The 26131-nt window shown below is 33.7% G+C and overlaps 1 protein-coding gene across 1 annotated transcript; it reads right to left on the bottom strand.

Moving 5' to 3' along the window:
• Positions 1-10058: 10058 nt before the first annotated feature.
• LOC132717561 (ran-specific GTPase-activating protein-like) lies at positions 10059-25338 on the bottom strand. The gene is made up of 6 exons (XM_060701053.1): positions 25225-25338; positions 19557-19657; positions 18439-18596; positions 16275-16403; positions 14964-15044; positions 10059-10580 (listed from the first exon to the last, which is right to left on the bottom strand). Exons 1-6 carry the CDS (start codon positions 25246-25248, stop codon positions 10351-10353), a joined length of 723 nt encoding a protein of 240 aa, XP_060557036.1. The 5' UTR covers positions 25249-25338; the 3' UTR covers positions 10059-10350.
• Positions 25339-26131: the final 793 nt, after the last annotated feature.

Genomic DNA, 26131 nt, shown 5'->3' with positions numbered 1-26131 from the left:
TAAATGCAGATTTTGCCTGCAGTGTCCCAGCAGCACAGGCGTATACCTTTTCATGTAAGAAAGGCTGTTGAATCAGAATTAAAAAGACTGGAAGACCGCTGAGTCATAGAACATGTTACAGTCCTACGCCTTGGTGAGTCCCGTTGTTATTGTTCCACGAAAATCCTCGGGTGTTTAGGGTGTGCATTGATATGATGACAGGCCTAACAAAGCTATTGGCCGAGAAAAACACCCCATGCCTTTACTGTCGAAGAATGAAATTACTGATTTTTTGGAATTCTTCTACTGTTTTCAGTAAACTAGACTTGTCCAAATGGCACCAAATCAGCTTGAAACATGAAGAGGTTCCAGCCGGTAATTAACTACCATTCAGCACCACATGTTGGTCTAAGAAGGTATAAAACGTCTTCTTTTTGGCGTAAAGGGCGGCTTCTGAAATTTTTCAGAAGGTCATATCAGAATTTGCTGGCTGAATATTTCCTTTGTGCTAAAAACCTTGTCAGATGATTAAATTATTCATGGCAAAACCCAGTTCGGAACATGATCAGGCGTTGAAATGACTCTTGATAAATTATTACAAAGTGGGATTAGACTTAATAGGGAAAAATTTGTATTTTTTCTGTGGAACAAAACCACATTTTTTGGTCATGTTTTCAGTATACTGGCGTAGCAGCAATCTTGACAAAGATTAAGTCAATTGTTGGTTGAAAACTCCCACCTAAGAATTTTCCTTATGAAGTTAGGTTTCTTTTTTGGATGACCCGTATGTGTCTTAGATATATCCAACTATGCCTCAATCATGAGGGCCCCTTAGGCTCTTACAAGGACAACACTCCTTGGACATGGTCCGAAAACTTGAACAAGTGCTTTTTGAAATCTTAAAATGCTTGTTCGAGTTTATTTATTGGGTCTATTTTATCAAAGTAAATTTTCAGAGGTAATTTGTTGAGATCTCAGGTCGGAGTCTTGCTTATAAGTTCACCCAAAGAAGGAAAGGGTAGTTGCTTATGCAAGCAGAGCCCTTACAGCAGTTGAAAGTAGATACTCCCAAACAGACCGTGAAATGTTAGCAGCAGTGTATGGCGTCGAGCACTTCCATATCTATCTCTTTGCATCTTCTTTCACTTTAGTTACAGACCATAAACCACTCTTAGGTATAGTAAAAGTCAAAAGCCAGCTTCTGCTAGAATAGAACGTTTGGCGCTTAGACTTATGCCTTACGATTTCCAGTTTGTATATCGGCCAGGGAAGGATGACCTAAATCCTGCTGATTTCATGAGCAGACATCCTTATTCTGAACCTAAACGAGATAATGCTGCTGAAGCATTTGTTGCATTCCAATAAGTCAGAATGCTGTTCCAAGGCCATGACGTTGGAAAATGTACGTTCAGCTACAAAGGAAGATAGATATATATAAGATATTACAAAAAGGTAATGTCTGCTATTCAATCAGGCAAATGGCATGGTGACCCAGATATTTCTCTTTTTGAAAGGTTCAGAGATGAATACTCCATATATGATGGAGTAATTCTTCGTGACCATCGTTTTGGTTGTTCCTTCCTCATTACAGGCACAAGTAGTGAGTATCGCACATCATACACATCAAGGAATTGTGAAGACTAAGCAGCTCATCCGTGAGAAGGTCTGGTTTCCTTGTATTGATAAAATGGTAGAAGAGGCGGTAAAAAGCTGCATTACCATGCCAAGCCTCCTACCCAGGTCCATCCCGGCGTGAGCCAATACAGCCAACACCCCTACCCCCAGGACCCTGGTCTGAAATTGCTATTGACTTTTCAGGGCCATTTCCATCTGGTGACTATTTACTTGTGGTTTTAGATTATAATATAGTCGATATCCTGAAGTTGAAGTAGTTTCTTCTACATCCGCAAAGACAGTCATTCCCAGACTGCAATCTATAAATTTAGTCGTCAAGGCTACCCAACTGTGGTTAAAAGTTTTATAACTGGCCCACCATTTCCCAAGGCCACCGATTTTGCAGATTTTGCAAGTTTTATGTGGTTTTAGGCACAGGCGTTATTACACCTCTATGGCCAGAAAGCCAATGGCGCTGTTGAACGCTTCATGGCAGTCATAAACAAATTTGTCCGTTCTATGGTTTCTGAGGGTAAGAACTGGAAAATGAACTAGCAAGTTTTTCCTATTACATTATCGGGCTTACTCCCCATAACTCAACCAGGTCTCTCCTTTTGAGGCTATGACCGGAAGGAAAATGAATATTGGGCATACCTGAAGAAACCGTCATGAAATCACTCCTGTCAGCACCTCAGCAAAGATAATAAACAATGACCTTACAAGTAAATCTAAAATGAAAATATATGCTGATAGAAAAAGAAATGTCTGTGAATCAACCATCTCACCCTGGTGACACAGTTCTTTTAAAACAGAAAGGGAAAAAAATTGTTCTCCTCCATATTCTCCTAAACCCTATGTAGTTACTGAAAAATATGGAAGTATGATAACTGCTGAATCTGGTAATAACAAGATAACCAGAAATTCATCCTTTTTTCAAGCCGGTAAAAGTTGAAGTGAGTCCAATTGAGGAGGATAGCGACGTCGATGATGTCCAAAGTCAATCAGATCAACAGTCTGATCCTGTAGCAATTGGGCCTCCGCCCGCTACTCCACCAAATCCTGTCATTCACCCTTTTGTCCCGCGTAGAAACCCACCAAGACAGACAAAAATGCCTCCAAAATTCAAAGATTTTGTTTTAAAATAAAATATATTCATATTGCTTATTTTGGCATTTAACCCCTTTTTTTAAATTTTTATAACCTAGTAAAACTTTTTTTTATTTAGTAAATTTTTTTTACTTGTTTAAACCACGTTTTTTGGAAATCTTTAAAGGGGGACAATTTTTTTTCTCGCTTTTAAATAATAAAGTTTTTGTTTAACTTTTTTTTCCTTTTTTTTAAAGTAAATTTTTTTTTTTCCCGGGAATTTTTTTAATATACTTTTCCCTGAAAAATGTGTTAAAAAGGAAAATATGGTTTAATTCAAAATGTAAAGCCCAATTTTATTCGGGTTTGGGGAAAAATTGTTGTATCTTAGGGTTTTTGACCATATTTTTTTGTGGATTTAAACCTTTTTTAGTTTTGTAATCTTCCATATGTTAATTCTTATTACACCGAAAAACACATTTTTTCCCCAACTTTCTAACAAAAAAGAAAAAATAAAATTTAAAGTTTAACAATCAAGATTCACGAGCTGTTTCTTTTGTGTATTATACAATCCATAGACATTATAGAGCATGAGGGTACGCCAAGTTTGCAAGTCGACGAACATCTTGTCCAAGTTCAGACATTGATTCAGTAGCTTTTTGATGTCTATCTCTCAACTGAACTCTATATAACTCAGTCTGATTTCTTGGTGAAAATCTATCTTCGAGTGCTCTCACAAGTTCCTCATAATTGTGTGTCTTTGTTGTCAAATTTCCGAACACTCCTTGAGCTTGGCCTCGTAAAGATACAGATAAGTATAAACCTTTCTCATTTTCATTCCAACCATTCAAAGTTGCACAAGCGTCAAAGTGTGCTTTATAGTTTGTCCATTCACAAGTTCCGTCATAAGTTGCAGGTTTCATGAAAGTAGACCTCGAATCTATAACTTTGAAATCAAAACTTTTGTCTGAAGTTTGATTGGTATCCAATTTCTGTTGTTCTTTTGGAGTTTCAGGGGGTAGCAAGTCAACAATCCTCCGTCTTTGGGTGATCATTCTGTCATTTACATCCCTCTCATGTTTTTCACTTTGAACGGGCAATGAAGGCAAAAGACGTCTAGGCTTTGAGGTAGTCTTTCTACTTGGTGTAAAACCTTCGTAAGTATTCTCTGTTTTTACCATAGCAGGTGTTGATGTAGCCAGCTCAATACTTGTCTGGTCAATTTGTCTTTGAAGACTATCAATCTCTCTCTGAAGTTTCAGCCTACGATTCTCATTCCTAAGATTTTCCATTTCATCATACATAAAACAAAAGTCTTCATCGGACCATTTACTTCTATACTCAGCCATGTTCTTAAAAGTCTAGGGTAAGTAAGCCTATCTTTAGCTAGAAGTGTCCCCCGTTGGGCGCCAATTTTGTAACGTGCACGGGCTAGCTGTTTTATATAATTTTTCTTATGGCTACTTTGCCAGTTTATTGGTTACAAATGATTATACAATGATTTGTTCAAACTTTGGAATCAAGTTTAAGTAAATATTGTTTATAACAGTAACGTGCCTTTATAGTTGATATGCTTCGCATGAACTTTATATAAAATTAGGGTGACACTTTTAAGCTATTTCATATATATAGAAAAACCACTTGGATATCGAGTTTTCAATACTTTAGTAATAACAATTACACCTAACGCAATGTTAAATTGATGCAATTGATATACATCGTAAATAGTGCAAGAATCCAAGTAATTAAACTAAAATATTAATTAATTATTTCTGTAGTGTTGACACTTCGGCAGCTGGACAGAGACTCATCGTCCGCAGCTTTGAGCTCTATTTATACCCAATTTTGTAGTTATATTTAATGATCGTTTACTGAAGTTGAAGAAATCAAGCATCCAAGAGATATTGATAATGGTTCGAAAATTGGTACGAATGGCATTGAGTTCGAATGATTTTAAGTACGAGTTGCCCTAATATTTTACTAATAACAAAAATATGCCCGTTATATCAAATAATTGCTACAGATAAGTTGTTAAATCTAATCATTTAATTTTTATGTATTTATTACTTATTTATAAAAGATTAATCTATGTATTTCAACACAAAATAACGTATTTGTTTACGATTTATCTTACCGATAATTTAGGTATCAAACCACTAAATATCATTAAAGAATCTAGGCTGAAGAGAACAATCGTCACAGTACCAAGATACCGGGAAGTCTGTGACAAAGTCAGAAACAGTCACATAGCAGTGCAATAGAATCGGTGAAGGTCTTTAGATGTTAAAACTAGTATTTTTATGATGTAAACTATATCTAATATTTAACCTATAAATTAATGGATGGCTTTACAAAATTATTTAACAAGAAGCGCCGCAATGCGACGAAAATCAGGTTTTCAACGACCAGGTATTGATGTGACAGGAATAAGAATGAAATATGGGAGTGAAGAAAAAATGATGCAGTATTTGTACCAACATAAAAAGGTCGATTTCCAAAGTTCAAAATAAAAATATACCCGAGCAGCAATGCCAGGCTGTTTTTTTTTCTTTTTTCATGTAAGCTACACACATGCTGAGCAGTCCAAAGTTGCATCTTGTTATAAGCTACCCGCGTACTTAATTTCATGTCAGTAGCTCTTAATTTATGTTTAAGAAAACTCAGTGATTTCATAGATGTTGATACTTAATTTGTATTTTTAGCAACAGTGACCTTAATCATAGTCACCATGGTAGTAATTCCCCCGAGTAGTGTCTTGATATAAGCTACCCACATACGAAGTTTGGTGTCAATAGGTCAAAGCAAACTGAAGTTATTAAGCGGACACTTAATTTCTAATTTTAGCAACAGTGGTAGCAATCCCAAGCTGCCTTTTGATATAAGCTACCGAAACACAAAGTTTGGCGTCAATAGGCTAAAGCAGAATCCAAAAGCTGACGCCTGCATGACGACTTTAGCATTACAACCTGGTTAATAAGGTTTTTACTTAACTAGAACAAAACTTCCTGGAAGTTCGCTAGGGTTCTAAAAATAGTTGCAAATTTTGTTTAGACATGTTTTAATCGCATTTAAATTATACAGAGAATATTCTGTAAATACAGATGTAATGTACCGGGGTATTTTAGCCTCAAACAAGAGCCACCGCCGGGCGGGGGCAACGCTCGACTTTTTACTTTTTCTAAAAGCAAACATAGAAAGGTTTGAACATATCTTAACGTTTCCTTTTTATAAATTTAGTTGGTCTGTCTTGTCACATTAGTTTTGCTTATCTATTTTTGTATATATATTATATATGAATAAAAACACGCAATTCTATAGACACGCAATTCTATAAATAGAGACACGCAATTCTATAGAGACACGCAATTCTATAAATAGTGACACGCAATTCTATAAATAACACAAACTGTTGTTGTTGTTTTTCAAAAAAAAAGTCGAGCTAATAAGGTGTAAGTGAAAAATATTTCAATCAAAGTTTAGATACAAAGATGGCCTTTCCAATCAGTGAGGGCCGTTTCAGACGGGCTTTTCTGTAAATTGACCTTTTAACATTTATCCTACCAAATAAGCTGATCTACCAAAATGACTAATATTTAATTACAAGAAACATGGCAATGCCATGAAACCAGGTTTTCAATTATCACCATTGTAGATAAATATGTTGTATTTGAAATACAAATACAAGCAACAAACAATGTAACTATGTGCAATGTAAAACATGAATAATGTAGGAGGAATTGCCACTGAAGAAGTGTTCACTATATATTATGTATAAGGAAAAAAACAAAGGGCCATAATTAGGTCAAAAATTATCCAATCACAAACCCCGACATTATGTGCCAGGGTGCTTGATGACAAAGCTTCTGTGAAAGTTTGAACAAAATCCGTTGAGAAATGTAGGACAGTTTAGCACAAAAGAATTTGTTCACTATAATTACATTAATAATTCTGTATAATGAAAAAAAACAAAGGGCCATAATTAGGTCAAATATTATCCAATCACAAAACCCTGACAATATGCGCCAGGGCACTTGATGACAAAGCTTCTGTGAAAGTTTGGTCAAACTCCTTTGAGAAAAGTAGGAGAAGTTGCGCACGATAGAAATTGTTCAATATATATTCTGTATAAGGAAAAAAAACAAAGGGCCGTAATTAGGTCAAATATTATCCAATCGCAAAACCCCAACAATATGCCCCAGGGCACTTGATGACAAAGCTTCTGTGAAAGTTTGGTCAAAATCCGTTGAGAAATGTAGGAGGAGTTGGGCACAGAAGAAATTGTTCACTATATATTCTATGTAAGGAAAAAAAACAAAGGGCCATAATTAGGTCAAAAATTATCCAATCGCAAAACCCCAACAATATGCCCCAGGGCACTTGATGACAAAGCTTCTGTGAAAGTTTGGTCAAAATCCGTTGAGAAATGTAGAAGAGGTTGCGCACAGAAGAAATTGTTTACGCCCGCCCGCCGACATACCTCAATCTAATAACCAGTTTTTTCCTTCGGAAAACCTGGTTTAAAATAGCAACATGCACATATTCACAAAACAAAAACACACATTTCAGGTTTATAGTATTTTATTATTGATAAATTTCTATTTTGTTTATACATTCAGTTAAATGGGATCAACAAATACAATGGGTAATCAAGAATGTATCAGCATATTCAATGCTTCAAGTCCATGAACAATAACTTTCAGTAAACTTTCAATGAATATATCGACTCTTCAATCAATTATAACAATGAAATGCAACCATTTAATGTTATTTCTTTTAATATGCTATAATCACATAATTTCAATCAAATGAAGTATTATAACAACAGATATTTATCAGATCCACCAATCTTCAGTTACATCGAAATGTCTGTTTGATGAATAGAACAATATGCACATATGATATAACAAAATAAAATGAGCAATTTTCACCTTTGAGTCATCCACAGAGAAACTTTTTTCCTATTGCAACATAAATAACTAATCAAGAATCAACTCTTATCATGCAAAACACTGTGAAATTATGTCATGTTACTGGTATTTAATTCTATCTTCTTACATTAATCTTATAATCATAACAAAAAACCAACCAAAATGTAAACCATTTCCAGGTTACAGATTAATAGGCATTCCAAATTGATAGAAAGTAGTAGTATAACATAACAAAACTGTTCCTTGTAAACTTGTCATACAAATTTCATATATATCATAGCTCATCTGAAGTTCATCTCAAAATGGTGCGAGTATTTAATTGAGTATCAGTACAAACCTTTACAACTTAAATGTTTGTTTTTGAGGAATAAAAATTGTTTCCAAAAATATCAGGTCTCCTAGTACGAGTATATTTATGGGGAATAAAAAACCAAATTTTTAATTAACTGTAATTGATTATGTTGAAAGCGAATACATTCTTAGCTATTTGTTTAAAGTTTCTTGCTAATGGAAACGACAGCTTGCCCCTGTCAGGGTTTGAAGTCAGGCGGCCAGCATTCCTTAGATTACTAATCTGATAAGTTAACCACTCTGCCACAAAAATACCTTATTGAAAAGATATTGTACTTGAATATAGTATGATCTTTTATTTTGAGCTATATTTTCATGTCAACTATTCACCTAAAAGCTCAATGTTCAATTACATTCAATAATTTATTGACACTCAGGGGCAGGGGGATTTATAACAAAGTCCAGATAAGCATGTTTAAGTAATTTCACAGTTTTAAAAGGGAACCCGAACAAATATTTCTTTACAGCATTCAGTTCTCTAGTCTTCAATCAAGTAAGGTAATGGTCATAAGGTGTGACACGAGTAAAGACAATATTAAGTACACCAATACCTAAACAATATATTTCCTCTGAACAAACCGGATGTAAAAAAATCAAGTTTTTAACAAATGGTCATTACATTTTGTTCATATTACAATACATATCAAATATACATCTGCACCAACTTACCAAACTTTTTGTTACCATATGTATGACATTAAACATTGTATTTTAACTTTAATATCAAAGGCCAGGAAATAACCCTGCATTTCCTTCTCAAAGTATTTCACATATCCCCAATTACATTGCATGCATTCATTACATAAGGGATTCATTGCAAACTTGTTTAATATTTCAAATTATTTTAAAATTTCTCAATTTGTCAAAAACTGTTGGTGCTAATATAAAGTCTGTATCATTCAGCTGAATAACAACATCAAAAATCAAATGAAACTGTGTTTTTATTTCCACAGATTTTCTAAACATTCTGGTAAATTGGGTTAAATCATGTAATTACTAAATTTGTGGGATAAAATATTTCAAACATCTTTAATAACAACTTTTAATTAATTACTACTTTAAATAATGAAAACTATCATACAAAATTCAACAATATATCTTGTCAGAACTTTAATGTTAAAACAGACTTTGTTTATAAAGTCGGCATATATTGTCTTATACTACTGACTTTTCTATTATAAATTTTGCTGATGTTATAATGGAGAGAACTGGCCATTTTAAGAAACATAACATTAAAAACTGACTTAACCAGTATTTACCTCAAGTAAAAATCTCTACGGCATTATGCCCTTCCAAGTATAAAATTTAATGGTCAGTGAATAAATAAAAATCAAAACAACTTGACATTTTGCCATTATTATGGTCAAATTTACAATTTACTTATCAATTAATTCACATGACTAACCGAAATTTCTACAAACATCATTCAGAATATATTGTTAACGAGGGAGTCTTTTTATAATTTAGTTAAGTTTTTATATTGTGCCATAAACATTTTTCATTATAAAGTATATTGTGCCATTATCTATTATTGGTCAGTCATAATCAGGGGTGGTAAAATTAATATTTATTATTGGTATTGCACAGGTTGTCCTACTGCCTGTACCGACAAGTAATTTTTTTCAAAAATCTACTTGAAGAATTCCATATGCCATTTGGCCAAAAAAATGCTTCAATAAATCGCACAAGAATCAGATTTTGCCGACCTTGATTATAATAGCCAATCTTTTGAAATATACTACTAATTCCATTTACCTTGAAAAGCAAAATAATGAGCATCATGCCATTTTAAGACATACAGCACTGATGTCAAAGCTTTATCATGCTGGACTGAAAGTTACAAGCCTTTGTCACCAGTATAGAACCAGGCTAGTCTGAATATATGTGCAGTCTGACCAGAATTCTGTTGGTAGCTCAATTTTTGTATTTTGATATAGGAATCCATGAAATTTGAATGAAATGTTCTGATATTCAAAGTAGGAAAGATCTATTACACACTTCATCAGGTTAATCTTAATGATTAATCATAGCTTAATTTTCCTATAACTATTCAGTAATGAACAATTAATTGCTCAATGCTCTCATTGCTTTCTTCAAGTGCATAAAGTTGTCCTTTTCAAGACAGAAAACATTTAACTTTTCTAATAATACAGTCCTTGTCATGCAAAAAGAAACCAAGAAACATACCCCCTACTGTGTTAAACAGACTGTCATGTAATGCACAATGCAGGCATTTCATTTGACATCTAAATATGTATCAATACAGCTTCAATACAAAAAAGCTGTATTTTGTTTATAAATAGACCAGATAACATTTCCTGAACAACCTCTTGTATGTGTCTCAGAGTGACGAAACAACATTTTCACCTAAATTACATATCCTAGTTTTTCTTTAACTCTTTTCTTCATTTTCTGTCTTATTCTCTATTGTTTTCTCTTCATTGTCTTTTGCCTTATCACCATTTTCTTTCACAGTTAAGTTAGTTAATTTGTCAGCCACAGAATCAGTCTCCTTGTCCGATTTGTCTGTTTCATCAGATTTATTCTCCTCCTTGTCCCCTGATGCTTTTGTTTCCTCGGTGTTTTCTTTACCATTATCTACACTAGTGTTTGCTTCTTTACCTAAAAGAGAAAATTTATATTGTACAGCATTTTCATTTTTGTAGTGTTTCTATCTAACAGGAAACACAGCCAAATTAAAAATGCTGTGGGCTCAGATTAAATGAGCTGTTTATGGTAAGGCCAAAAAAAAAAATATGTCTGGTTCAGGAAACATTGGTCCAAAAAATCAGGAGGGTAGGGATTTTTTTTTTTTTTTTTTTTTTTTTTTATGGTTGGGAGAATGTCTTAATTTCCATATATAGATGTGTTGCTTGCTTAACATACTTAAACAAAGATTGTAATCAATCAATGCATACACCATTTTGTAATAAACCATCAACATATGATATTGTGTTGGTTATCTCTTGTATGTAGTCATTTTACCATGTAGCACCTGTATTCATACTGATTTGCTTTCTATTCTGCTTATTATGTACCCTTTCCCTTTGAATCACCCGCTATACTATGCTAACCTGCATCTGACAGGTCTGACAATTAAAAGATCAAGGGTCACCTCTGTAACAAGTTAATAATAATGCTGTATTATAAGCTTAGAGCATCTGACATGCACTATTCCGGGGACCAAAATAACACAGCTACTGTATATATAATTTTAATATTAAACATATTCAAATGGTCTTCAGGGGGCGAAAGTCTATAGATATATAATTATGTGCAACTGGTACCAACAGTTGCAGGGTTCTCACAGAGAAGGAGTCTTGAGACTCCCAAGCACAAAAAAAGTAGGAGTTCCAGATCACATTGAATATGTTAAGCCATCTTTTCTGCACTTATATGCAGTTGACAAATACATGTATGATACATGTATAGCAGAGTAAGGGGTTGGGGAGTCAGAGTTTGAACAGAGAAAAGGCTTATTCAGGAAAATGGTAATATGTCCCAAATGGAAAAAAATGTACCATAAAAGTGATTGAAAAGATTTGAAATATAATTTAAAAACCATACATCATCAGACCTTACACCCCCCTCCCTTAAAAAAAAAAATATTCATTATTGTTACAAACACATACTGGTAATGGCTCCATCTCAACTATTAATAGTTAATTTAATTCTTAAACTATATTTTAAGTGTTATTTAAGTAGTAACACACATTTTAACAAAACATATCTTCCTTTTGGCTACGATTTTTTTAATTATAAAAAGCGGCATCGCGAAAATATGTGACAATTGAAAATTTGTCTGTTTCCTGCAGAAACATTCACAATTCTACTTGTTGTTGGTTTTGATCATCAAAGATTAAATATTTTTTTATTATTTTAAGATTGTTACTCATCGGCTATTTCAACAGGCATCGTTAAACAAAATTTTCACATTTGTAATTTTCGTACCCAAAAATTTTCGTACCGAAAATAAAAAAAAAAGTTTAGGGTCGGCGGTAAAAAAATAGGGTCGGTCGGGTTCCCTGAACCAGACATATTTTTTATTTTGGCCTAAATACTAATTATCATCAACGACCCCAGGATCTCAACAGAATTTAAAAGGAACTTATAGATATCTGCAGGTGTGTCCATGGCATCCCCCATAATGAGGGAAAAGGGCCAATATTCGGCCCTAAATTTTATCAAACTGTAAACAAGAGCCCTGCACACTGACACCATTAAACTCTTTATGTTAATTTGAGGCTGAACAGTACTTCTAAAAGATAAAATTAAAAATATTAATGGACAGTTTACTGCTCTGTGACTAGACTTCAATTATATATTAAATCTTGAATCAAAGTAATAGCTTTCTTTTGAAGCTTTAGAGATGGAAGGCCACAAGGCTCTTGACTCCCTAGTCCTAAGCCACCTGCAACAAGCTTGCTGTGCAAAGGATATTAACAATAGTTGTTCGAAAGACAATGCACTCAATCTTTATAAGTACTTGCCTGGAAGTTAAGGATGATGGCTATTAAAAAGAACACAAATTTTCAAAGAAATATAAGAGTATAGGGTATACATAAGGTGGTATGACAAACTTAACCAAAATTTTAAGTTGAAAAGAGGCATAAATTTCTTATAAACCTTGACAATGTTATGTTCTCTTGTCTGGAAGTTGGGATGGAGGTCACTTAAAGTATACAAAGTTTCAAAGCAATACTCCATAGAGTGTAGGAAGTAAGTGGAGTGGTACCAAAAACTTAACCAAAATTCTGAGTCACAAAAGGGCCATAATTTTGTAAAATATTAAAAATACCATGACAATACCCTCTTGCCTGGAGATGGGAACGATGGTCACTAACAAGTATACACATTTTCAACATCTCAAAGGATTAAGGAAAAAAGTTGGGTGATACAAAACAAGAGGGCCATGATGGCCCTAGATCGCTCACCTGACTTACCAAACTCATCCAAACAATTACCTAGACAAGCATTCTGACCAAGTCTCATGACAGGTGAGTCAAAAATGTGACCACTACAGTGTTAACAAGGATTATCCATATTTGAGCAGTGCGACCTAGTTTTTTACCCAGGTGACACATATTCAAACTTGACCTAGAAATCATCAAAACAAACTTTCAAACCAATTTCCAGGATACTTGGATCAAAACAGTAGCAACTACAGTGTTAACAAGATTTTTCTTTTTTTAGCTCCGATGACCTAGTTTCACATGTGATTTCGAACTCCTCCAAGCAATTACCTAGACAAGCATCCTGACCAAGTTTGATGATAATTGAGTTGAAAATGTGACCACTAGAATGTTAGAATGAACAGAATATTTGGATCACAACAGTTAAGAGGGTTAACAAGATTTTTTCTATTTTTAGCTCCTGTGACCTAGTTTTTCATCCGAGATGACCCATGTTCGATTTATTCCCAGCAATGACCTAAAAGACAAGTTTCCTGACCAAGTTTGATGTCAACTGAGTCAAAATTGTGACCACTAGAGTGTAAACAAGGTTTTTCTATTTTTAGCTCCGGTGACCTACTTTTTCATCCGAGATGACCCATGTTCGAACTCATCTCAGCTATCAACTAGATAAGCATCCTGACCAAGTTTGATGATGATTGATGCAAAAATGTGACCGCTAGAGTGTTAACAAGGTTTTTCTATTTTTAGCTCCGGTGACCTACTTTTTCATCCGAGATGACCCATGTTCGAACTCATCCGAGCTATCACCTAGACAAACATCCTGACCAAGTTTGATGATGATTGATGCAAAAATGTGACCGCTAGAGTGTTAACAAGGTTTTTCTATTTTTAGCTCCGGTGACCTACTTTTTCATCCGAGATGACCCATGTTAGAACTCATCCGAGCTATCACCTAGACAAACATCCTGACCAAGTTTGATGATGATTGATGCAAAAATGTGACCGCTAGAGTGTTAACAAGGTTTTTCTATTTTTAGCTCTTGTGACCTAGTTTCTCATCCGAGATGACCCATGTTCGAACTCATCTCAGCTATCAACTAGATAAGCATCCTGACCAAGTTTGATGATGATTGATGCAAAAATGTGACCGCTAGAGTGTTAACAAGGTTTTTCTATTTTTAGCTCCGGTGACCTACTTTTTCATCCGAGATGACCCATGTTCGAACTCATCCGAGCTATCACCTAGACAAACATCCTGACCAAGTTTGATGATGATTGATGCAAAAATGTGACCGCTAGAGTGTTAACAAGGTTTTTCTATTTTTAGCTCCGGTGACCTACTTTTTCATCCGAGATGACCCATGTTAGAACTCATCCGAGCTATCACCTAGACAAACATCCTGACCAAGTTTGATGATGATTGAGGCAAAAATGTGACCTCTAGAGTGTTAACAAGGTTTTTCTATTTTTAGCTCTTGTGACCTAGTTTCTCATCCGAGATGACCCATGTTCGAACTCATCCGAGCTATCAACTAGATAAGCATCCTGACCAAGTTTGATGATGATTGAGACAAAAATGTGACCGCTAGAGTGTTAACAACTAAATGTGAACGGACGACGGACAGACGACGGACAATCATCGATCATAAAAGCTCACCCTGAGCATGCTCAGGTGAGCTAAAAACTATACAGAAATTCTACATCAAGAAATGAGTATAATTTTGTTAAGTCCTTGACAGAGTTATGTCCTCTTGCGTCAAAGTGGGTATAATGGTCATATTAAAGTATACAAATTTTCAAAGCAATATGTTAAAGGGTATAGGAAAGGAAATAAGTGGGGTTGTATGAAAAAACTTTATCTAGATCTAGTCGAAGGGGGGAGGGGGTGAACTTTGTCAAAATCATTGACAAGAGTATTAAAGTGGAGATGGTATTTAAAGTTTCCAAAAAGCACCTTTAAAGGTAAAGGAAATAATTATGATCACACAAATTACTTACCAAAATAATGACGCTAATTCCCAGGTGAATAGGATAGCTTTTCCTATTATATAAATATAATCATTAAACTAAATATGGACAGAAATCTTACTAATGGAATCATTATGACTTGGTATAGCCTTCCTCATTATCTGCTGAGCTTCAGTAAACTTTTCCTTCCACTTCTGAGCATCTGAAATTCCAACAACAATATATATGTACAAATTGTGCTAGTTTCAAGTAAGAAACATTTATGCTTTGCTACAAGCATGCAAGTTATATCAATAAAATATTTTTGACAATTTTGAAAACAAATATAGAATTTTAATACAACCTTGATTATGATCATGGTGTTTAAAGCTGCACGCCTCCAGATGAACGAAAATATTTCAATAAAACTAAACCTGAGAAAAATGTACTACGATTTTAGGAAAAGTGTAAAGATTCAACGTTCTTGTAATAATTTACATGTTATGTGCGATTAATGACCAATTTTGCAGTATTTATAACTATATTTCTACTGCGTTACTAACGCAGTAAGGGCTATTTTTGCATATTTTGTCCTCTTTTTAGTAATTTACGTGGGTTGTAAGTGCCATAGATATTGTGTAAATTGCTTCCTTTTGGTTATTTCACTGAATAAAACTTTGAAACATATTTTCAAAATTTTCATGAAAATTAGCATGAATCTGGAGGCGTGCCGCTTTAAGATTTATGTTGTTCTTTCTTACACCAATCTTAAATCATTGGTAAACCATCAAAGACTTCAAAGGTCAATAGACATAACAGATCTTTACAGAAAATTGTAAGTCATATGAGGACTTTCCAGCTTTCATTTGTAGACCTCTGCATTTCTTCAGGCATTAGCAAGTGCCTGTTTAAAACTACTGACCATACATTAGCTACTGGATATATTCATGGATTTGTGAGGAAGTTCATATCGAGAATCAGATAGAGTTTCACCGGTTAGTTTACAGTTTTCAAAGCTTTTGTTATAACCAGATGTCAGAAGTACACAGATTTCTACTTCATTTTACTAAACATTGTATTCAGGATCTGAACCCACAGCAATTAAGGACAAGTGGTTAACTTACAGTGGCACAAACTTAACCGCTCAACCACAAATAAACTAAATTAAATATATCAGGAAGGCAATGAACTTGAATAGTAACTTAAACAGTCATATACTGTACTACATACTTTCTCCTACCGACTCCGTGGTCGAGGGGTTAGAGTCAATGACTTCTAATCTAGTTACCTCTCTGGCGTGGGTTCGATTCCCTGGAGATGCTTTGGTAGTTTAGCGCGGAGGAAGGTAGTCTAGTACTGGTGTAACTCTCCAGGAACGATGGTTAGGAAACTACCCACCTATATGAATGAAATACTGTTGGGAAAAGGCGTAAAATCAAACAAACAAACATACTTTCTGCATTAGCAAATCTAATTGCTAAAAGTTCAGAGCTGGCTTCACCATCTGAGAAATCAGCTGTCGTTGTCCATACCCAAGCCCGGTCACTTCCACAGTTAGGCTTTAACTCCATTTCTGGCTGTACTGTAAAATGGAAAATAAACCTATATTACTAAGTTAAAAATTCAACACACAGAAAACTGTTTTTAAATGAAAGACAAACATTTACTGTTGTATAAATGATACATAACATTTCGAAAGAAAATTAATTTTTCATGTAAAGATTACAGATTGAAGTATTTATGACATATAGCCAGTCCTTGCCATCCTTTAAAACAAGAGGGCCATGATGGCCCTGAGGTCGCTCACCTGTATATAGCCCCCCCCCCCCGGGCCAAATTTTTCCAAAGGGCTTTTATTTGTTTATTTGAACAGACTTGGTAGACACCCATAAGAAGATGTTTCATGCTAAACATCTAAGTTCTAGCTCATTGGGTTTTTTAAAAGAAGATTTTTTAAGTTTTAACTATACACATATAGTTAAAAACAATGACACCCCTGGGGCAGGGCCAGTTTTGACCCCCGGGCTTTTTATTTGAACAAACTTTGTAGAAATTCACTAAAAGATGTTTCATGCTTAATATCTAAACTCTAGCTATATGGGTTTTTTCAAAGAAGATTTTTAAAGTTTTTGCTATACACAAAAAAGGAAAACAATGACCCCCGGGCAGGGCCAATTTTGACCCCGGGGCTTTTATTTGAACAAAACTTTGTAGACACTGATTAGAAGATGTTTCATGCTTAATATCTAAACTCTAGCTATATGGGTTTTTTCAAAAAGAAGATTTTTAAGTTTTTTGCCATACACATATAAGGAAAATCAATGACCCCCGGGGCAGGGCCAATTTTGACCCCAGGGCTTTTATTTGAACAAATTTGGTAGACACCCATTAGAACATGTTTCATGCTAAATATCTTAGCTCTAGCTCTTTGGGTTCTTTAAAAGAAGATTTTTTTAAGTTTTTACTATATGCATATAGGGAAAATCAATGACCCCCTGGGGCAGGGCCAATTTTGACCCCAGGGCTTTTATTTGAACAAACTTGGTAGACACTCACTAGAAGATGTTTAATGCCATATATCTTAGCTCTAGCTCTTTGGGTTCTTTAAAAGAAGATTTTTTTATGTTTTTACTATATGCATATAGGGAAAATCAATGACCCCCTGGGGCAGGGCCAATTCTGACCCCAGGGCTTTTATTTGAACAAACTCAGTAGACACTCACTAGAAGATGTTTAATGCCAAATATCTTAGCTCTAGCTCTTTGGGTTCTTTAAAAGAAGATTTTTTAAGTTTTTACTATATGCATATAGGGAAAATCTATGACCCCCTGGGGAGGGGCCAATTTTGACCCCAGGGCTTTTATTTGAACAAACTTGGTAGACACTCACTAGAAGATGTTTCATGTCAAATATCTAAGCTCTAGCTCTTAGGGTTGTTTAAAAGAAGATATTTAAAGATTTTTCTTTCGGTTGCCATGGCAACCAGAGTTCTGCATGGAATTAAATTCTTTGAACAATTTTTAAAAGTGACCACCAAAGGAACATTCCTGTGAAGTTTGGATGAAATTGGCTCAGTGGTTTATGAGGAGATGTCATTTAAAGCAAAAGTTTACGGACGGACGGACGCCGGACGAAAAGCGATCACAAAAGCTCACCCTGTCACTTTGTGACAAGTGAGCTAAAAAACACAAACACAAAACTGATGAATGATACATTACAAAGTTTTTTAACTGATTTGAAGAAAAAATTTGTTATTTCAAACAATGTTCATTTATTTATAAGAAAACGATATTCTTTACAAATATGTGGGTGGGGTATACAGAAAACTTCATCTGGCCTAAAATTCAATCACAAGAGAACTGTTCTTTGTCAGAATCTCCTTTATATATACCAGTTTCAAACCTTGGTCCTTAACACGAGTCTTGTAACAGCGGGTTAGTTTATTATTTTTTTACCTCACAGAGCTTCCATTTACATAACTAGAAATGACAGATGATCATATGACACTGGTGCCCCAACACTCCACTGTTTTGTCAATTATTATATATGACTATTAGGTAAAAATATTAATTTACTCTTTAGTTAATGATTTGATCAAAGGTATATTAGAAGTTTACCATAATGATTGGCACATAGTTTCAGAGTCTGGTCTCTTCTCATTAATACTCTTACAAGATTGGATTTCTTGTGACGTAACAACTTCACTGTCCCTGTACCCCTTTCCTTCCATTGAGCTGGTTCATCTGATTGGTCAAATCTAAACAGCTTTGCTCTCCTGAATGAAAATTCAAATACAGATTTCATTCAATTTCTTATGTGACTTCATGCCTTTTATCTATTTAATCCTTTTATCTATGGAAGAAACAGCAAAATTTGTGCTGCATGGTACTTTAATGTAACCAAATTTTGTTAAATAAATTACCCATCTATCAGCAGTCAGTGATTGCTATCATTCTGGAATGAGAAAAGTAAACCCTGAAGTCCTGCATTATTTTTCACTTTTTTGTGTGCAGAAAAAACAGCACTACAATAATAATTATTATGTAGTCTGGTTAGATAGTTGACTCATTTGTAGGTGTAGTATTATTTAAGTCTTTTTGATAGTGTTATAGCTTAATACTAAAACTTGAATCAGGTTCATACTATTTCTATAACATATCCTCACAATTAAACTCTACTTTCAAACAAAAATACCTGTGAATCAGTTCATGATGCTTGATAACAATCTTGTACTTAAAGTTTGTTTGATCGGGTTTAATGTCACAACGACAGTATTGGCCATATAGCGATGTACCAGCTAGTGGCCTCCCATGCATTATATCAGGCACGAACAGCATCTGAGTAGAACCACTGACATGCTGTAAGCTAGCTGGATAGCTTCCTTACATCAAATAATCCAAAGTCAGTGTCGGTATTCGAACCCACAGCTGTGAGAGGCAAGTGGTTTGCAGCAACAACCTTAACCACTTGGCCATGGACATCCCACTTGAAATGTTGTGAGCAGCAGTGCTGCAGTATAATCACAAAAAACAGTCTGACAGGGACGGCAAAATCTGATTTTGACTGACTTGTCCGTATGATATTACCATAGTTAATTCTTGAAAATTTTCACTTGTCAGTACAGGCTATGGGACAACCTGGGCAATACGGACAATTGATTTTGCCGGCCCTGCAGTCACTATTTTTAAGTTCAATGAATACAAGTAAAAACATCAGAAGAATGTAATTAACATACATGTGTATAATTTCCTCCTCCTCTTCTTCTAGTGTGGGTAACTCCACAGCAGGTAGCTGAACAATTGGTTCAAAATGTATTTCAGGTGACTCTACCTCTTCCTGAAACACACAGATTCATTTGCTAATACCAAGCATGGGCTTTCAAATGGAAACACTGTCATAAATATCCCAACATTATAATACGCATGTATTTTTTAAAAAATATTTTTAATATTTAACAAATTGTATTTATAATAATGATTAATCATATCGTATAAGTTTACTTGAATTTCCTTTCTTGTATATTAGTTAGGGCTGTCATTGAATATCGCAATATCGATAAATCATCGATATTCAGCATCCGACATAGCTTCAGGTCTTCAGCATACCCGTTTATATACTATGACATGACGTGAACACTGAAGATTACCCCATAGGGAAATTCCACCAATAATCGTGCCAGGAATCTGACACGCTCGTATTCATTCATTGAACATGTCATGAAGTATTGAAGCAAACCTTGATAAAACTTTATATAACCTGTTGATAAGACATGGACAAATAAAAATCTTATTAGGAACAAAAACTACCTAATAGTTTCCGACAGGTAAAAATTTCGGCACTTGGCCGCCATATTGCCAAAATGTTTGACCACGTGATTACAAGATTGACCTTTACAAACCCATGTGCTTCAAATATTTTTATAAATTTATTACTTTTTTTAAAGATATTAAAAAAGGTGATTTACTGACTTTTGTATTCAATAAAATCATATTTAAGTACTAAAAAATTAATGAAAATAAATAAAAACATTATCTTGAATAAAAAAATCGAAAGCATGTCAACAAAGATGTTCTAAATTAATATAGTACACGACTCTATTCTGGGGTGAGTAACCAGAAGCATTCGTTAGAGTTACGATCATCGTTAGGCCTTGGTTAAGCTCTAGTTAGTAATTTACCCTCTAACCCGAAACGTTCGTTATACCAAAAATACTAACGAAACTGTCGTAAAATAACGACTACCTCGGAGTACACGTTAGACCTTCGTTGAAGGAAAAACAACGTCTGAAGCTCTTTCAACAAACTTTTTATGAGTATGTATTATTTATATCACGTATTTTCTTCCTATTTTCTTGATAATAAGTCCTTGATATGATGTTACAATCTGTAAATGTCTTAATATGTAAAGTTATTATTTATTTATTTATTTATCATTATTTTATCATTATTATTATCATATTACTATTATAATTATATTATTATTTTATTATTATTATTATTATTATTTTATTATTATTAATATTATTATTATTATTAATATGACTGCATTCATTTTCAAAATAAAACGTAACCGTACTCATTAAACTTAAGTGAGCATTTCTTTCGTAAATGATTTTAAGAATAATTCCAAATATCTTTATACAAGTGATGTTGTTTTTTCATTCCGCAGACAATGGCCGCCATGCTGCTAGAGTATTTAGATAACTGATAGACTTTGGACACTTATATGTTTGAATGCTTCTAAGGAGGTTGATTAATTTCATCAACTGACATAGAGAATACAAAGTGACCTGTTAATCGCCTTAGTTATCTTATGTAATAGTATTCTTTCTTATTTATCTCAAAACAAGCTAGCAACATACGAAGGTTTATTAAATATTTTCACCAGTGTGTAACAAAGGTTATGTAAAGAAAGTTTTACAGAAAAAGCAGTTCATTTCTTCATTTGCATCATTTAAATCAAAACAAAAATCACTTTGCTTTTTTAGCGTCAATATTTTTAAAAGCATCGATTAAGATATTAGCAAAGATATTATTGCCATTGGCCAACAATCATAAAGTTTGAAACTATTTTATTACCTTATTCTTAAAAAATGATTCACATTTATTAAAAAATGTACACTTTGCCTTTAAAAGGAAAGATGATTAATATTTTCTCTTAAATTGTTTATAAATCTTTATTAATTTTTCATCACAAAGAAATATCAAATCAAGATATATGTATATATATAGCATTTCATCGAGGAGATAATTCACTGTATATTTATCTCAAAAAAGTATCCAAATTTTATTGATTTTTATTTACTTTGCACTTTAACATTAACTCTTAGATAGTGTAATACTCTATTTCATCACACACATACCGAAATATTCTACATCTTAAAGAGGAGGCAATGAACTTATATCTAGTCTCTCCTTTTGTTTTTTTGTTACAAATCCAAAATGTTCAGTTGTAATTATGTTCATGTAACAGTATTTCTTGTCTATAGTTTTTGCTAGAAACGTTGTTTAATGTTTAAAGCAAATAAAAGTTATTGTATTGTTTTGTATTGTATTGTATTGTATTGATAAATTTGATTAATGAATATATATGTCTTTATTAATGAACATACAAATTCCATTTAACATTTTTATGTAACTTGTAGAATTTTTCTGATGATATATCTGTTATATAAACATGTATATTTAATTACGTTTAAAGCAGTTTATCCTCAACACTATAATATCAATTTTGGTTGATTTGAAATAACGTTCTAGTATAATTACTGAAGCTCGTACTATATATAACGCCATTAAAATGTAACGTGACATTATCTTCAAAGTTTATTTTAAAAATCATTGAAAATTAGTATTGAAATTGTATTGTTGATGCATTTCTATCAATGTATCATCACATTTAGTATGATTATGTACTATGTACATGTCAAAATAAAATAATGTTCTGTTCTGTATTGTATATCCGAAGACTTAGAATTGCTTTCTTTAGATTCGTTTTACGGCGAACGTATGGCATACATACATACATATACATACATACATACATACATACATACATACATACATACATACATACATACATACATACATACATACATACATACATACATACATACATACATACATACATACATACATACATACATACATACAGACACACACACACACACACACACACACACACACGCACACACACACACACAAAGAACAACAAACAAACAAACAAACAGATTCATACAGAGTGTCTTTCAATTGTTTCTTTCAAGCAGCTGTGTTCACAGATATATATGGCTGCACATTTGCACAAAAATTTTTTAAACAAATTATAAACAGTTTAAAAACAATTATTTGTACGTGCAATGTAATCTATGCAGGAAAAGCTAATAACAGGTGGTGCCAAAATGCTGTGTATACCCTTAACGATTACACAACGATTTCGTTAATGAATTTTACTAACGACTGATTAGCGATAACATAACGATGCTTTCTGGTTATGCAACAAAAACAATCGGTAAAATCACTAACGTGTTCGTTACGCGATCGCTAACGCTTTCGTTAGCGTGATTTTAACGAAAGCTTCGGGTTACTCACCCCAGATCGGTAGTGTTGTCCCGATTGTCTCTGAAAATCGATAACTTATCGGACCACCCCAAAATCGGCGACAATCGATAGTCCTTTTTAAAAATCGATAAAGTTGTATAATACAAAAATTGCCTGTCACGAAGTTGTATTAGGTATTTGTGTTTTTTGTTTTGGATTCAAAAGGTACATCTTACTTTAATCTTGGAGACAAGAGTTTATTTATTCTCAAAATGTGGTCACTACTGCAGAAAAAAATACATACAAGGATTGGTACCTTAAGAAAAAAAAGGCCATAATAAATGCGAACCTCAATTATACTATCGGCAGACAATCGATTGTGGTGGTCCGATTATCGATAGTGATTTTCGAGTCCGATACCCAACACTACTGATCGGTTCCCGTGAATGACGTCATACAAGGTCTCTCATGGCACCTAAATGTCATGGCCGACTGCAGTCGGCGTAATTGATGTTTTACAATTAAATAGGCAATTTTAATGACGGTATTAATATTTTGATACTTTAATTGGTATAGAACGATATCAGGGTACCCGTTTGAACCTTGAAATGACTCTTTAACCCTTCTAATTTCCAAAAGGCCTGATTTGACCCTCAGGATTTTAACTGGAGGGTCAAATTTTGTTAAAATCATGGGGATTTGCATTATTGTCGGTAAAATTTAGTCAAAATGACCCTCAGGATTTCCTGGCTTGTGAACAACCTGGATATTAAAATAATTGTTTTATCGCAAAATGCACTAGAATTAATTGGGACAAGGGTATTTTCAAATGAAAAATAAGGTTACATCAACGGATGTTATTTAAGTTAGGTTTGGTAACTGGTCTAATCCAAAACTTTAATGCCGCATCAGATGAAAAACAAAAATGTTAAATAGCGGCTTATAAAGTTTTGGAAGCCAGAACTACATCCGATAAAATATGATACACACCTTCAAATATCGATACAAGCTAAAATTTGTTTCTGTTAGTGACTGAATAACATCTCTCTTAAACCCACTTGGATTACTACTAGGGTTAGTGTTAGAGCGTTAGGATTTTTGTACATGGATTTTGCTGGGGACCAATTCTAAATAGTCCAATAGATTAGACGTTACAGGCTTGTTATAGTTTTATTTTGGTCAAGCCTGACGTCTAATAGTTATTGGTCAAAAACGCGTAGCATTTTGAAAAATTAAAAAAATGTCTGTTGACTTGCCTTTCAAGCTTTATTCAAAAGCTTATCTTCTGTTCTTTCAATTGCATGGTCTATCATTAACAAAAAGTTTCAAACAATGTACTTATTAATTAAAAATAAAATATAAATATTCAATCTATTTCGCTCATCCAGCCATACTGGTTAAGTAAAGCGTTTTAACAGATTGATTCCATTTTTTTTAGAACGGAAAAATATTTTCGAACACACTGACGGTGCATGGGCAATTATTTCGTTAAAAAATATTCCGTTAAACCTTCTGGAGTCATTTAAACGCTTGCATTTGAATTAGCCAATCAGATTTCGCGCACTTTATGGCGGCCATTTGTATATCTGCTTTACATGGAATTAATTAAATGAGAGGATTAAATCATCGACTTTTCGGGTGTGACAGTTCAATTATTTTGTTGAAGGTATTTAATTTTTTAGTTTTGTTCATAAATAGTTCAAAATTTATGTAAAATACCACGCTGTTTAATTGTTAAAAATGCATTAGATCTAAATCGATGTCTAATGTCAATTTTTTTGCTACACGATTTTGCAAAGATCTGTTAAGACCTAACGTAACATGGAAAATGAAAAATGTAAAATATCAGATCAATGAATGATAAATATGAAAAAGGTTACGTATAGGTCTTATAATTAGGACTAAATTCTAAAGTGCTCCCACGGCCACGGTTCTGTTTAGTAGAGTTCGGAAATAAATAAGTTTATGTCAAATATGCCCTCTTCTCCCAGGTGAAACATCAGAAACGTTCTGTTTTTTCTAAATCTGACATGCTGTATCGACACCTATAATGAGAAGCTGAACATTGGAAGCCTAGCACCCCATAATTTCCAAGAAAAAGAACGATTATTGGCGAATCAAGTACCAATTGGGCTACAAAAGTTTTCCATGTACTAAGTAGTTTCAAGGTGATTTTTGTGACTGGAGAATAAGTACCTATTTACATGGAAATTACGCAATCGAAACAATATTTTGGAAGATAAGCGGCATTTAAAAATTGTACATTTTCACCGGTTTATTGTGAATGTTTTATCAGATGTATATACCAAACGGAAAGAAAATGCCAACACAATATCAGGCAATGGAATCAAGGATTTAATATTTTACCGAGTTTTTCTCTTCGGCAGACATGATCGGATGGATTGATTTAGATTTTCACAATTATTCTAATATTTTCGAAATAATGTCACTTCCGGTTCCGTAAATCCGCCAATTTAGGTATGAAGCCACTATGGAAAAGATGGGGAAAATAACATCACTAATTTTTTTCCATCTACAATACTACTATATATTTCAATATGCACAGTTTAGGCGTTGATTTATCTTGTCGTACAAGCCGATACGCATTCATCGATGGTAAATTATTGGAGAGGTAATGAGATCTTATACGATCCCGGCTTTTCTCGGAATCTCTTATACCTTTATACAGTAAGTAGGAAAATCAAAAAAATTTCGCGACCTTTATGGTTGTGTATTTAAACATTATTGTAAATACAAACTCGACTTGACATGCTTATTTTAAGTAAAAGGTGTGTAAAATACTATAGAAAATTGCTGATTTATCTGCTATTTAACAAATGTCTTGGACAATCGTGTTGTTTTTTTAAATGATATAAAGTATACAGAATACCAGACGGCTTTCACGCTGCGAAAAATGAATACAAATATAAAACATAAGTTATATAGTACTATTTATAACAAGTAACCAAGTTCCATGGATCGATAAAAATAACATGTTTAACTTATAAACATATATGAATTCCTTAAATGAATATTTTTTTTAAGTATGAACGACACTTTTGGGCGATTTATTTATGAAATGAAAAAGAACTGTACATATATTATAAATATGCCCAGTTCATGACCCAAAACATATTTAATAAAGATTGAAACATGAAATGTGTCTAGTGATACTTACGACTATGCCAATAGAATCCGAATGAGAATTTACTCATTATCTGTACGTCAAAAACTATCCGGCTTTTCTGAAAACTATATTCTTGAAGTGGTCTTC

This window comes from Ruditapes philippinarum, unplaced genomic scaffold (genome assembly GCF_026571515.1).
Source record: "Ruditapes philippinarum isolate M1 unplaced genomic scaffold, ASM2657151v2 ctg13060_1_1_1_1, whole genome shotgun sequence".
In the NCBI taxonomy this organism is placed as follows: domain Eukaryota; kingdom Metazoa; phylum Mollusca; class Bivalvia; order Venerida; family Veneridae; genus Ruditapes; species Ruditapes philippinarum.
The sequence above is the reverse complement of the archived record's forward strand: the minus strand, read 5'-3'. Positions and strand labels throughout refer to the sequence as shown.